Here is a 16,390-nt window from a genome sequence, read left to right as displayed (position 1 = left end):
TTTTAATCCTGCTTTAAATTGTCACTTTGCTGCCAAAGTTTTGTTATGCTCGTTATAATTGGGTACGAATACAAATTGTCCTTCCAAGTACATGTTATGTTATGACCATTTTATCTAGCTTATAGAAATGATAAGAAATCGGAACTATAGACAGTTCTGGGATATTTTACATCGTGGTCCATGTAACTTTGAAGGAATAATGCTATTATTTTGTCGGTGAGCTATACATAGATTATGGACAAATTCAGGTTATAATCATGGTCATGGAGATATTATTATGTATTGTTGGTTCCTCCCAATATATTTTTGTGTGAATTGGTGTATCTATCCATGATCTTATATTAATCCCTGATGTAAAGTATATTTCAGATCCCGTAGAGAATATAATCTAGGGTTCAATTATTTATATTAGGTCAAACACCCTTTACTGGTTAATACAATTTATCTCCTTAAAAATATATCTCAATAAAAATATATCTCAATAGTAATGACAAAAATACTCAATCCTTAAGTACATATATTCAAAATAAGTACCAATAATAATACTAACGAATGAGAACGAGGTGTATAATATTCATCTTGTAGTATTTACATATTTATAAGTTTATTTTTTAATTAAATATTTTATGTATATTTTATTCTACTTTATTATTATTTTAATATTATATATTATCTAATTTTTTACTATTTGCTAATAATTTTAGTGATAGGACTATAAACATAAATTTATTATATACATATTTTATTAATTATATAATAATTATATTTTTATATTGTTTACTACAAAATATATATATAATTAAAATTAAAAATTTATTAGATACTTGTGGATTCCTACTACTCATATAAGTACCCACAAATAGTATATATATATAATGGTGAGCTCCAGCCATGCGTGTTTAGTCTCCTTACCATCCTAGTAAGAAGATTGGTTAAATAAGGTTTATTTTTTAGATAGAATGTTACACATGTTACTTCCTAAAAAAATAAGCCTACAAATCTTCTTAATAATATCGCTTTGAATGAAACTTGGGTAAAAAAATTTAGATATTTTGGTGTGATTGGGGAAATTTGTAAGCTTTGTTAATTGAATATTATAGCATTTTTTATCTTTTGAAAACACTTTTCTCCCACCAGACCGTGTTTGATAAGTAACGTTTTCCACGTTACCACACGAGTTTAACAACAGATACGGCAAAGTATGCGGAAAGATTCAGAGACAATTCTGTTTTCTTCCCTTTGCCGAGTCCGACTCGGAGGGGTTGAAAGCCAACTCAGTAACTTTCCAGCTCTTACACTTAACCAGTGGCAGAGCCACACTTTGCGGAGCAACATAGAAAAAAATTGTACATATTATCCTCATATTTAATATTTTTGCATCAATAGTTATATAAAATTACTTCCATGTCCATATATATTGCATTTTGTGAATGTTAGTATAGAGGTGTAGGGTTCAATAGTTAGATTTGTTTCCTAGACATTCTATATATTTCAATATTGTTAGGAGAGATAACCACATATCTTGAAATATAAATTCAAGATAACCTTGATTATACCAAAATAAGATATGAATAATAATTTGTTGTATCAAATTATGTCTAACAAATATAATGTCTTGCATTAATGAGACGAAGAAAAACAAAAAATAATGAGAGTTTAATTAATATAATATGTTTTTATTGGCCGACACAATTTGGAACATAATTTGGATATGATGAACTTTTCTCGAATAATGGACTCTCCAATATTAGAATATGCGGATGAGATATTTTCATAGATTTTTTATTTATTTGATTAAGAAAATTTAGCTCTAGACCTTTAAATTTTTTTAGATATCAAATGTCATAATCTGAATCAGTACAGGTTTGTAGTGGATAGGAGCACAACCCAATTTGGATGAATAAAAACTCTCTCTATTAATAAAGAGACAAATAATATAAAAATACAAAAGAAAAATAAGATGATAAAACATTTTTATTTCTTTATATATATAATAAAAATACACATTTGAGGAAAATCCATTAATGGAGAAGCCTCGTTCAATATGGATAGCATTGTCATTGACAGTAGTGTATATTGCATTTTGAGTACCATTTAATGTAACTTGCATGTGACGGATCCGCTACTATTTACAGTTGCACACCATTTAACCATTTTCCCTGAACACACTGAGTTAGAGAGAGCAACGTCCATAAGCATTTTTTCATTGTCTGAATACGACGAAACTCAACCATGTCGTTTCAATGTTCTTTCGTCGTTTTCAATTAGTAACAGTTGAGAATCTCCAAAAACATAGAGCTGGAGTCGTTACAAGATTCCAAGCAGTTACAGGCTCCGACAACCGCCGCCGCCAACGGTCAGATCCGTTACCGAACGCCGTCTTCCGCCGAACTCTTCGACGGCCAATCCAACAGCAACAACTCGCCGCCGTCACACGCCGCCGATAACAATCACTTGCCGGAATTCGAGCCCGCTGGCAAAATGTTGAAGCGCTCCGGCCGCCAGGAGTCGTTCTCCGATAAGATCTACCGTTTCCGAGGAACCTTGCTCGTCGTCTCCGTTCCGCTCTTACTCATCACATTCGTACTCTACATGATGCCTTCAAGTTCCTCCAACGAATCCGTCGGAGACTATGCCCTTGTTAACCGTAAAATGTCGCCGGAAAAGAATTCCGGTGGCTCCTACGCCGTCATATTCGATGCTGGAAGCTCTGGCAGCCGTGTTCATGTCTTTCACTTTGATCAGAACCTAGATCTCGTTCACATTGGTCAAGATCTCGAGCTTTTTGTTCAGGTAAAAGTCGAATCAGTATTTCGCTTTTTTTGGTTAAAAAGTGATTTTGCACTTATATTATGTGTTTTGCAGATTAAACCGGGTCTAAGTGCCTATGCTCAGAACCCGCAAGAGGCAGCAGAATCTCTGGTTTCGCTTTTAGATAAAGCGGAAAGTGTTGTTCCTCAGGAATTGCGATCCAAGACACCAGTTCGAGTTGGGGTAAGTGTTTTAGAAGGAAACTTGAATTTGTTTATGTTAATTCAAATCTGAGTTTTTCAAGGATTATTGAATTTGTGTATAGTTTAAATTGCGGCTGCAGTTACATTGTTTAATCACAATTGCGGGAAAATGTAGCCGATACTGTTATGTAGAGTCGCCAAATTTCAATGTTGTGGCTGTAATTGTTGTGGTTGCGGAATGATATAATCACTATGTATAAATCACACTGCATAAATATTACATTCTTTTGAAAAACACTTTTGTGTGTAATAAATCTGCATTTGAGTTTTTGAAAGGAAATTTGAATTCAATTGAGTCTGTGTGTTGATGCAGGCAACTGCAGGTTTGAGGGCTTTGGAAGGCGATGCATCTGATAGGATATTGCAAGCGGTGATTAGTACAATATGTTGACTACTTTAGCATCTATGTCCTTTTTTACTTCTTTATTTTTAACCTTTGGTTATTTCATTCTTCAATTTTAGGTAAGGGACTTGCTTAAGGATAGAAGCGCTCTGAAATCTGACTCTGACGCAGTTACGGTGCTGGATGGAACACAAGAAGGTGCTTTTCAATGGGTATGATTACTCAGTCCTTGGCTTTAACTTTTCTTAATAGCTTTATGCCATTTATTCCGAGTGTATCAAGGCTAGAATGCATCTTGACTTCTCACCTGGTAAGGTTTGGGAAGGGTAGATGCATACAGTTTTATCCTTATAAGCAGAAAAACTATTTACATTATTTGAAGTCATGACCTCCACGTTATAAGGCAAACAACTAATCCTCTACTATAGGAGAATTGCAGGCATTTACTATATTTTTGTAACTGTGGACTAGTATAATGCATAAGGACTGAAGGGAATTGATGACCTTTCACATACATAGATCACATTGTTAATACTGTTCTTTATAGATTATTTGATTATTTATGTTGATTGTGGTGGGATTTAATTAAATACAATGGGGTTTTGGTGATTTGGGGAGAGTGGTTGAAAGAATTGGGTCACAGGTAACCTCTTGTCCTCTTTAAATGGCGTTTTATGTAGATGATTGTATTTTTAAGACAAGTTAGCTAGAAGCAGTACACTTCCATGTTCTTACCCTTCCCCTTTTGTCAGGATCCATTTTATAGTAGGTTAGTAGCTAAGTCGGTGAGTCCTATCCGTAATACTAGAGGAACATTCTTAACTTACAGATAAACTGGCTCTTGACTCAAGATAAATGAGTCTTCAGTAGTCATTGACAACTGAAAGGACATAAGTAATATGCTTCCTTATTCTTTACCTTTTCTCAACTGCTCCATATTTGAATGTTTTCTCTATTGATAAAGTTCTTTTATTGAAAGAAAAAACAACAAACTGACTACACAAACAGATTACATGATTTATTTATTTATAATTGTGTAAACTACAGAAGTATTAACTTTAAACTACTATTTTAAGACTTTTGGTCCTGTTCCTTGTTTGGGTTTTGATATGATTCCTGAACTTCTTATTTGGGTCTTATTTATTGTGTTCTTTTCGAAAGGTGCAATTTGGGTTACAAGAAAACTGGTACATTACAGAACAAGAAATTAATTGATGTGAGTTTACTGAGTTGTTCAATAAAATAAGAAGAACCGAGGTAGAAGATAGGAGGATAAATAATCCTCTTAGAACATCCAGAAAAGAAAAAAACAGAGGTTGTAAAAAAAAGCATTAGCTCTAAATAGCTCTCCAATTCAAACTGAACAATCCGTTAAGCTAAACAACTGATCTTTTTTCTTTGGATCAGTTCAGTTTTGGACTCAATTTTGCACCGGTCATTCCAAATAGAACCTTTCACTTTGATATAAATATATATTTTTATTCTGAAATCACAATAATAGTCATGCTTTTCTGATGAGTTTCCTGTTCTCCTCACCCCCCTTGTACTTGTGATTTTTGTACTGAGGAATATAGCTACAGTTATCCATGTTTTGACTTTTTGGATATGTATTTGAGGTGTTAAATTAGTATTTAAATAGCAAAAATAGAAGAAAAATAGACTGAATCATCCAATCCAAACTGCACCACAACTTATTTTCATATTAAGATTGGATGACTTTTGCCTTAAAACCAATTCAAACCAAACTGGAAACACCCCAACGCAGTATGGTACCCTCTGGCCAGCACAGCAGTACTATTTTAGTTTAGAAAAAGAAAAAGAATATATTCTTCTATAAATCCTCTTACACCATGAGAAAAGTCACATACGTCAGAAGGTGATACTTTGTTTATTAAATTGGTTTATAAATGACATATGTCACTTTTTTGTGGGTAGGACGATTTGGCAAGAGGATATATCATTACTTTTGAAGAAAAGTGTAAGACATGCTAAATGAGCTAATTTCATATTGGTGTCAAGTAACACTAACAATTATTTTGAGCAAGTGCATTTCAGCTTTTGAAAGAATTGGAAGGTCTGAATTGAAACATTGAACTAAAATGCATCTATCAGATATAATCCTTTAGTCATTACGTAATATTCATAAATAGAGCTGGTAAGTTTTATAAGGTGCTATGTAATTTGTTAATCTGGTAGGCCAATCTGTCTTGAGAGCTCTAATTTTATGTCAAATATTAGATTAGGACTATGATTGCTTTTGTTATTTGTTGCGTTAGGTAAATTAATGGAGAATATGGGTGTGGGGTTACTTGCTTCACAATTGTTTGGGCAATTTAGTGTTGTTTGAATTATTACTCTAATCCTGCTTCATGAGTAACTTCACTTTGTTAGTTGGTTGAAAAATGGATCACAGATCATGTTGGTTTAGATACATTGCAAGCTCAATGGATCACAAGATCATTTATCCATTAAAGTCATACATCTGAACTACTACCTGCAAGGGAATTAAGCTGTTGAGTATTCTCTTTCCCGAAGAACAGGTGCAGCACTTTGTTTGTCTTACCTTGCCATTATTTTACTTTAGGTGACAATTAACTATCTGTTGGGAAACTTGGGAAAAGATTATTCAAAGACGGTTGGTGTGGTTGATCTTGGAGGTGGTTCAGTTCAAATGGCATATGCCATTTCAGAGACAGATGCTAAAATGGCTCCAAAATTACCACCTGGAGATGACCCATATGTGAAGGAGATGTTCCTAAGGGGAAGGAAATACTACCTTTATGTTCACAGGTTTTTTTTCTCTCTACTTTCTCTTGCTATGCCAGTCCAAGATGTTATATTTTACAGCTTCTAGGAACATTAACTCACTGACGATATGCTTTATTACCATTTCCAACAGCTAATAGATTTTAACTACTTGCTTTCAGTTACTTGCGCTATGGTTTACTAGCCGCTCGGGCAGAGATTTTAAAGGTTTCTGGTGATGCTGAAAACCCTTGTATCCTAGCTGACTTTGAAGGTAAATATAGCCTTTCCTTTCTGTGTGGCTGGTGTTAATTTCATGACAATTTATATTTCAGTTCTTTTATTTAACCTTACCTCATCGATATGGAAAAAGAGCTCTAATTTTTTCCATTCTTTCTCTTCATGCCTTATAACTCTGATGACAAGTACATTTTTTTTAATTCTTCTCAGGATCTTACAAATATGGAGGAAAGGATTTTAAGGTCTCATCCTCCCCTTCTGGACCAAGCTTGAATGAATGCAAAAGTTTAGCTCTTAAAGCACTCAAAGTTAATGAGTCAACATGTACACATATGAAGTGCAGTTTTGGTGGGATATGGAATGGTGGAGGGGGTGAAGGACAGAAAAACCTTTTTGTTGCCTCATTTTTCTTTGACAGAGCTGCTGAGGTATTTTTATTATTCGGTCATTTTAAACAGATGTAGGAAGGTCGTTGTATACGGATTCAAGAAATAGACTTGGAAATCATGAAATCAAGATTTTCAAGATATCAAGTACATCATTTTCTAAGATAAAGATTCTATTTTATTCAACAACGAAACAAGTGTTGATAGTGATCTTCAAATGTTACTACTTGCAATTTTAATCCCATTGTTTATTTGTAGGCTGGTTTTGCGGATCAAAACTCACCTGTTGCGATAGTTCGTCCTGCGGATTTTGAGGATGCAGCTAAGAAAGCTTGTGAAACAAAATTTGATGATGCCAAATCATCTTATCCACATACCGAGGATGGGAACCTTCCATATATCTGCATGGATCTTGTATACCAGTATACATTGCTTGTAGATGGATTTGGTAGGTTTTATTCTGATGTTGGTATAGTTATGCACAGTGTTTTGAATTGCGATTGCAGTCACGGTTACTGTGGTTGCGGTTATTGCAGCCACCGTGATACTCATTGTGGTCGTTGCAGTGTGAATTATTTTGTGATTAAAAAAGTACTTTTGTATTTGATGCAACCCGAATGTGGTCCGATGCGGCCGTATCGTTGTGATTCGCTGACCACTGCAGTTGCGGCGATCACTGCAACTGCAATATTACGGCCGCATTACGTGACACGTCCGCAATTTAAATCACTGGTTATGCATGATAATGATGTTTATACCAAACCTAAGCAATGGTTTTATCTTCTACACTGATTGCTTCCATTTGACAGGTATATACCCATGGCAAGAGATTACATTGGTGAAGAAAGTTAAATATGATGATGCCCTTGTTGAGGCAGCATGGCCCTTAGGCAGTGCCATAGAAGCTGTATCATCTAGGTAACAATACTAGTATGATGACTTAGATTATTCATCAGATATCAAGGTTTTTGAGGTGAAATATTGCCATTCACAATGATCAGAAATCGCTTTCGGGGTTAATTGATATTGGATTTGGGTCTCTATATTTCTGGAATAATGGGAGGAGATAGATTCATTATTTTTCATATGTAATGACTTCATAATATACCTGATTTAAAGCTCAGAACTGTAAGATTCTTTCGATTCATTAAGTGCATCTATGTATGGTGTCTTTAAGAGATGAACAAAATGGTGATTTATTAACACCATTTCATTTTTGTTTCTTTAAATGGTGTCATTGAGATTATAGTTAATCATTTCTTCATCATTTTTTGTTGTTTACCCGGACCTAGCATGCTACTTGCAAGAATAAAATATTATTGGTAAAAGATTGATTGTTTGTTAGAACTTTTCAAATTATTTTCTTCTTTGACTTATGTACCATGTAATTTAGAGTAGAGATCCTCTCCATTATTGAAGAAAGAAATTCTATTTTTACATTAATCTCATGGATAAAAGTTTCATTACAAGCATAAATAGAATAATATAATTGTCATATCAATGATTTTTTTACCTTGTTTTGCAAGGTACTTTCCTATCCAATATGGAGAGGAGTCTGGTTGCATAATTTAATATTTATAATCCATTTTTAGTGAGAAAAGACTACACTGCCCGTTAGAAGTTATCTAAGATTATGTATGCACTCATTACAATTTCAATAAATACTCATTTCAGTCCTTTATATTTTTCGACCTTATTAATTTGGTCCTTCAAAATTTGAAAAATCCAAGATCCTACAAATTTCAAATGTTGTAAAACATACTAAAAATAATTAATTTGACCCACATTCAAAATTTTTAGAGACCATTTTTGATTTTTCAAATTTTGAGGAACTAAAATGGTAAAGTCAAAAAACATAAGAAACTGAAATGAGTATTTATTCATACAATTTACTCACAGCAAGGTTGGGATGTATTATCATGCTTTACCATTTTCAACTTTCAAGTTTGAATTTCTTACATACCCTTTCCCCTTATCTTTCATGCTTCTAGTATTAGAGTTGCAACATTTGTGGGTCCTTGAGTTTTATTGATGTATTTCGGAGGTGCTCTAATTGCTAATGATTCATGTTTTATTGTTATTCTTCATATTTGTTTTGAAAACCAAGTACAAGCTCTATAAGAATCTTTCGATTCATTATGTGCACCTACATACGGCGTCTTAAGAGATGAACAAAATGATGATAAATTAACACCTTTTCATTTTTGTTTCTCTAAATGGTTTCATTGTGATTATAGTTAATCTTGTCTTCATCAGTTTGTTGTTTACCTAGACCTAGCAAGCTACTTGCAAGAATAACATTGAAGGTAAAAGAATGATTGTTTCAGAATGTTTCAAAAAATTCCTTCTTTGATCGAAAGGAATTGAGATTCATACCCTATAGTTTAAGATTTATAATCCATTTTCAGTGAAAAAAGACTACACTACTCCTTTTACAAAAAATGAGTCACTTTCTCCTTCCCCTCCCATTCCAACTATCAATTCTTATCTTCTTTCTCATCTCTACATCTAAACATCACTTCCCAAAATCATCAAAATCACTTCCCAACATTATTGTTAATTTTTCTTGTACCCAAATACTTCATTTTGTATGATTTTCGTTTAATTTCACGATTAGCATTTTTGTGCATTGTTACAGACATGAACTTGCACAAATATTAGTGAAGAAATTAGCGAACGTGACTTTAGGTCACCTGTGAGTTATTTTCCCATATGTGAACTTAGGTCATTTCTAGGTATTTTTTCCGTAACAATACTCTTAAGAATGATTTTCAAATTGTTTTTTTGAAAACTTTAACTTACGTTATATATCAATACTCTTAAGAATGATTTTCAAAATACTTTTGAAAACTTCAACTTGGTCTAAAAATAACTTCAAAAGATTTAAAATAAACTTTTAGAAAACTGAGTAACACGTTACCTGAAATAGAATAACAAATTACCCAAAATTGAGTAACTAGTTATCACACAAAATAAGGGAGAGTAAATGATTACTTAATCGAGTAACCGATCACTCAATTAATTAGATAAAAGCTTTGCATAATCGATTATCTCGGGGGAGTAACCGATTACTCAATGGTTGTTACATCAATTTTGATTTTCAAAATGAAACATCTTCTTCCTAAAAGAACCATTGCCATCCCAATTAGGGGTGAGCATGGATCAGGTTGGGTTGGGTAAGGTTACCCAACCCTAAATGTTGGTATGGTTATTTTTTTGTACTCGGATCTGGCCTAAGACCCGAAGCTAACCTGACCCCAAATATTGGCCGAGACAATCTTTGATCTCGAATCCGACCCTAGACTCAATTAAATATAATGAATATATCTTTTAAACAAAGTATTCTCACTATTTTACTTGTTATTATGGGGAGTGAGAATCCACTTACTCCAAGAGTAATTTGACATGAAATGATATATGTGTATATATTGTTAATCATGTATATATGATGAAAACTTAGAGAATTAGTGATGCTTTCGACTAAATAGATGTCATTACTCTATACACAATTGAATAGCGATGCATACAAACATGATAAGTAAGTGATCATGAGACTAGTCAGGTCAGATCATGATTATCCTCTACCCAACCATAAATATTATCGTAGTCTAATTTTTGAACTTGGACTCAGTCCTAGATCTGATGAGACCTGATCCTATTTGGGCTTGATAATGATCGAGCCAAACTGAGTGAGAGGTTAGGGTCGGGTCATGCTCACCCCTAATACTAATCAATTCCTACCTCCTAGAAAGGATACGGTGGCTGGTTGGAACTCTATTTTAACCACTTCAAAGTTCAGAAACGAACACACAATTTTCATACATAATTTCTAACAACTTGAATCACAATTTCCCATTTCATATTCGAAGAAAAAGTGAGAGAACTTTAGCAAACCTAAACCCTAGAGAGAAATTCTTCATTCTTCATACTTATAAATCACCATAGGGTGTGGTGAGGGGAAATGTGTAAAACAAGAAGTGGTGTACTTTTTTGTTGGGGGTTATTGAGTGAAAATCTTGAGAGAAATCTTGGTGTGATATTTGTAAAGATTGAACTCAAATATAATGGAAATCTCTTGTGTTTATCAAGAGAACCGAAAGTAGCCTTCGGTGGATTGAAGGCAAACCAATATACATCTGATGTTAATTCTTATTTCCGTAAACTTTTACTTCTGTTTAAGATTTTTGCTTCTATATGTCTTATGTTGCCAATCTGATTTATATCTTAAAGAAAAAGCAAAAATCTGCATAATTTGTAGAAAATTAATTCACCCCCTCTTAATTTGTCATCTATACTTTCAATTAGCATCGAAGCAAATGTTTGGTAAGATATTCCTTGATTCTATCATAAAATAATTTAGATGGCATCCAAACCCTTTCTAGGAAAATGTTATGATATTAATAGACCTTCCAGTTTCATTAAAGAATGTTATGAATTCTGGAAAATCAGAATGATAATTTTTATAGAGTCCCTAGATTTAGATATATGTAACTTAATATAAGAATGTCCATTAATCCCCAACATAGTTGTTGATGGGCTTAAACAACCTAAACCTAAATGTGTATAGACTGGTGAAGATAAAAAGAGAATCCAATATGACTTAAAGCAAAAAACGTGCAAATGTATGTCATAAGAATCCTCTTGTGTTGCATGCTTCACATTGAGTATTTGGTGTGTTTACAAAATTGACACTATTCCTTTCTGCCTTTTGGAGTCGCATGCTTATGCAGTTCAACTTGGAATTTATCAAGTTCACATCATCTACCTTAATTTTTGCACGTTAAGCCCTTTTTGAAAGGACACGAGAAGTAGAAAGAAAGAAGTTGTATATTTGAGGAACTAGTAAGAGTAAAATAGGGGGAGAAGCAATAATTCCCAACAATAATCCCTTTATTATCTAATAATAATAATAGAGAAAAAAAATGTACGCACTAGCTTTATATACTATTACTGTATTATCATGTTTAAACATTATTGTCTCTTAAAAAAATTAATATAAATAAATGATAGATGATGATTATCTATAAATCATTACCTTGCATAAATATAATAATTATAAATATATTTAAAGCAAATTGAAAACAATAAGAAATAAGTTTTAAATTTGAGTAATTGGTATGGGTAAATTGGGAGAAATAAAATCATGTCAAATAATTAGTAAGTCAAATAATTAGTAAGTGTAAGCTAATCTTCTTTGTAATAGGTAGTAGATAAATATATAAATATACTACTAATAATAAATATATATTATATCTTCTTATTATTACATATTATTATTATTGTTTCAAGTAATAGTATTTTTTATATATTGTTGTATCTTTCAAAGAAAATGTGTGGGACACGATAAAATAAGTCAAATGCAATAGCATTTAACTAATTCAAATAATATGCAATATCCTTTCCTGTAATTAATATTATCACATGAGTTTTTTATATTATATGTACTACACATGTGCATAGTTGCATGCCTTCAATATTGGTACTTTTTCAACATGCATATACAAAATAGAGTAAATTATACTTACATCCTCTAGTTTTAGTAAAATTACATAAATCATCTCTCAATTTTTATATCTACATAAATCATTTTTAATTTATACATATATTATATTTGCAACCCTACAAGAGAGATAAATTAATATCTAAAACAAAAAGAGTGATAAATGTACTTAAATTAAACCAAATAAGATATTTTGTAGAGACAAATTCAACTAGTATAAGAGTTAAATTATTTTTTGTTATGGTGTACCAGACTGCGACCAGGGAGCCTCCAACCACATGGGAGTTCCATTGTTACTGGGGTGTGGGAAGAGTGGAGAGTCACAAATGTGACATTATGTCTTAAACCAAAACCTTAAGGCATTAGTTCTATGAGTCTTTTCTACTTATAAACCCTTTCACATCTCCCCTCATATCCAATGAGACTTCACATTTGAATAAACCTAACAATCTTCTCCTCAAGTGTGGGTACCACACACTTTCAGATTCGCTCCCCTTTAAGTCCACCATGCCCTAGCCGAACCATCGACTTAGGTACCACTTGTTGGATCAGACTACAACTAGGAAGCCTCCAACCACCTGGGAATTCCAGTATTACCGAGGTATGAGAAGAGTAGAGAGTCACAAGTAAGACATAATGTCTTGTGTAACACCCCAAAAATTACTCCATAAATATTGTGTTAAAAATGAGTAATCTTTTTTTTGAATAATGTAATATAAAATTATTTTCCTTATATTCGTTTTCTTTTCGGGACATCACTTTAAGTTACATAAATTGTGGAAAATCAATAACCATTACCTAATGGTAACCAAAAACAACTCAACATATCTTTGAATAGCTCTTCACTAAAAGAGGGTGAAATGAAATCTTTGCCTAAACTGAAACTCTATAAAATAGGTTGAGTCATTCAGCACTTCAAAAGTATCCTACACAGATACTCTACCCAAAAAGCAAAACAGAACAGGAAATAGCTTCTAACGGCTAGCTCTAGTGTCCTCAGGGGCACTAGAACACTCGCTCGGATCCTCCTTCATCTTGGAGTCAGAGGAGAGCTCTACTACCTCGATAGAGTCCTCTATGCAGATCAACTCCACACAACCCTCATCCTATACTTCCAGCTCCTCCTCAGCTTCCATCTCCTACATCGGGTCATAGGTCGAATTCTGCGACCTAATCCCCACTCTCGCATATGCCTGAGGTTCGGGCATGGTCCGCCGAGCGGCTCTCCTGCACGGCGGGGAATAGGTCACATCGTTCCAACTCCTTCACCTCGCAGATGGCCACGCAACATCTGGTCTGTGAGGAGTCACAGACTGAGTAGATGATATGGTAGGTGCCGGCCTCCGATCTGGCAAAGTGAAGGAAGCCTCTAAGTCTGCATGATGGGATGGTAAGCGCGTCGTGGAGCCATCACACATCATCTCCAGTTCCAAGGCATAAGGGCCTGTGTAGGTGCAGCGATTTCTGTCCATCCTCCATGCCCCCTCCTGGGACATCGAGAATCGGTAGTTCCGAATCCTCGCTGAATGGTCCATCTGAACAAGAACACGTACCAAAAACAAGCAAAAATAAAAAGGAGTAAGATATCTAATGAATATTATTCATTGACGGTGTGGAATTACATAGAATATCACATCTAAACAGACACACATAATATACACAATATATATCACATACATAAATGCAAATGATGAATGATGTTATAACTCAAACCATGAGGATCGATATCCACGAGCTCAATGTATGAATGTTATGTTTATTTCTTTCATCCTTACACTAATATCCTCCCAATAAACTATTCGGAAATAATCGAGAGTACAGGTCCCATAACAAGCCGATTTGAACGCACCAAATTATTCCTCACAATGATATATGATCGATCTCTTCCAAAAGAACAGTCCATTTAAGGACGGTGTCGTATCAAACACTTTCTGGGCATTCTTCTCATCGATCCTGATTGCAAAGAGGGGTTGTTAGAAATCATCCAATTTGCGCTATGAGAATTGTCAGATCCAACAGAATACCTCATCCAGGAATACAAGGACTCGTCCCACCTAGACTCTCTCTCAAGACTTTGCTGACGAATCACCATAATCACCGTCCCTCTCAACATCGCGGGGCTTATTCACATCTCCTCGCATATACAATGTGAGACTTCACACTTAAATAAATCCAACATGTTCAATATAATATAAATAATAGTGATTTAAACACGTCCTTAGAATCATTGATGTAGACACCAATTTTTGCTTAATGAATAGACATTAACTCTTATACTATTTGGATTTGTCTCTAAGCACATCATATTTTATTTAACTTAATTGCATTAGTCACTAATTTTTACCAAAAAGGTCACACTTATCTCTCCTGTAAGAGAAATCATTATAATTATATACATAAAATAGGAGTAATTTATGTAGAACTAAAAAATGAGTATTTTATATAATTTTATTAAAATTAAGACTGTGGGAGGATAATTTACTCTAAAAACTTTTATTAACTTATGCGCTTTTCCAGAACAGCTCAACCACCTCAAATAAGCTCGAATCTCCTATACAGTTGTACAATTCTTCAAAATTTTGCAAAACAACCTTAAAATTGTAAAAAGTTGATAGAAATTAAAAATAAGAGGTGATTCATCTTTTCTTATATTTTTTCGTAAAGAATTAACTTATTGAAATACGTTGTAAATCGATGCCTTATATGTTGTGAGGCTCGTTTTTATAGGAAATTATTTAAATATTAATTTTTAATTTATATTTTTTTGTCATGTTCATATATATATATATATATATATAACTTTATTTTTACTATATATATAAATATTTATTTATATTTTTTTGTAGTATTTTATATCTATTTCTTATATTCACATCCTCCATGTTTGAGGGTATATGCCATGTTGGAATAGATGCTCTATAAAATACTACTCAGTGTTATTAATATTGTATTAGTCATCAAACCGGTCAGAGTATTCATATAGTGGTATAATAGTTCAACCGGTTATTCACTAACTAAACTGCATAACAGTGAAGTTAGATAGACATATATAATATATTAACATTTATGTTGAAAAATCAATAAAAAACCAATATTTTTTATTTTCATTAAAAATTAAAAATTTTAAATAAAAATCGGTCAGTATGATCGGTACAGTTCAATTGAAAACCGATTGTATCACCGATTTCGACCGATTTTGGCCAATATGATTGAATGACCGGTATAATTACTGTACCGTACCAACATGAAATCGGTTTACCGGTTGAACCGACCGACACAAACCAATTTTTACAATATAGATACAACTCATTCTGTCATACTTGTACTTTAAGATAATAGTTACACATTAAAAATGAGTATAACATATGTTCCATCCCAGTCAACCGAGCATTCCATGTTGGTCGAGCTGCCTTATTCCTTGGCCAACCATGCTACTCCACCTGGACGACCATGCTGCTCCACTTGGACGACCAAGCATCTCATGTTGGTCGAGTAGTGTTATTTCCTAGCCGACCATGCTACTCCACCGGGCCGACTAAGCACCTCATGTTGGTCGAGTTGTGTTATTCTTTAGCCGACTATGATGTTCCACCTGGACGACCATGCTGCCTTATTCCCTAGTCGACCAAGAATCGGTCACGGTCGAACAAAGAGTTTAACCACTTGCCTTACAATTGCCCAGACATGGTGGACAACTTCTAGGACCACTATCTTAACATCCCACCTCCCACACCCATGCAAATTCCACCTACCCTTTTGCCACACGACAAGGATAGACTACAATACGACTACGAGATGTGACACACCTATAAGTCAACTATGCACAAAGTACGGACCTACCAAATTCGTTTCGCGCGAAAAACAACCCCCGATAAGCCAGAATTGTCGGTCATGCCAACAGTACCCTCCAGAGCCACATCATCCATCTCAAACACTATAAATAGGGGTTTCGATTACATGAAGTATCACTCATCTCTAATCTCTATCCTATCTATCTCAATCTATTCATCATTATTTTCTCATCACTTAGAACTTATCACTTCTCATTATTACCTTCTACTTACTTCTTACATCTCATTTATTGCTCCCGGACATTACATCACTAGTCTTACTGACTTGATCGTCGAAGAACCTTTTCAAGTACCTCCACTGGTGGGTCCAA

General features: G+C 33.9%; 1 protein-coding gene across 1 annotated transcript; it reads left to right on the top strand.

Moving 5' to 3' along the window:
- The first annotated feature begins 2,095 nt into the window (after positions 1-2,095).
- LOC109337182 (apyrase 2-like) lies at positions 2,096-7,952 on the top strand. Its single transcript, XM_019574099.1, has 9 exons — positions 2,096-2,793; positions 2,866-2,994; positions 3,328-3,384; positions 3,477-3,569; positions 5,942-6,147; positions 6,285-6,376; positions 6,553-6,770; positions 6,987-7,176; positions 7,538-7,952. The coding sequence occupies exons 1-9, from the start codon at positions 2,482-2,484 to the stop codon at positions 7,648-7,650; spliced, it is 1,410 nt and encodes a 469-aa protein (XP_019429644.1). The 5' UTR covers positions 2,096-2,481; the 3' UTR covers positions 7,651-7,952.
- Positions 7,953-16,390: the final 8,438 nt, after the last annotated feature.

This window comes from Lupinus angustifolius, unplaced genomic scaffold, assembly GCF_001865875.1.
Source record: "Lupinus angustifolius cultivar Tanjil unplaced genomic scaffold, LupAngTanjil_v1.0 Scaffold_2_211, whole genome shotgun sequence".
Lineage (NCBI taxonomy): Eukaryota > Viridiplantae > Streptophyta > Magnoliopsida > Fabales > Fabaceae > Lupinus > Lupinus angustifolius.
Note: the sequence above shows the minus strand (reverse complement) of the source record. Positions and strands in the feature narration are given on the sequence as shown.

Excerpts from the sequence above, each read along its gene's own strand:
- LOC109337182 (XM_019574099.1), top strand. The coding sequence starts at position 2,482 with ATGTTGAAGCGCTCCGGCCGCCAGGAGTCGTTCTCCGATAAGATCTAC. Across the intron at positions 2,794-2,865 it reads ATCTCGAGCTTTTTGTTCAG|ATTAAACCGGGTCTAAGTGC; the intron begins GTAAAAGTCGAA and ends TGTGTTTTGCAG. Across the intron at positions 3,570-5,941 it reads AAGAAGGTGCTTTTCAATGG|GTGACAATTAACTATCTGTT; the intron begins GTATGATTACTC and ends ATTTTACTTTAG.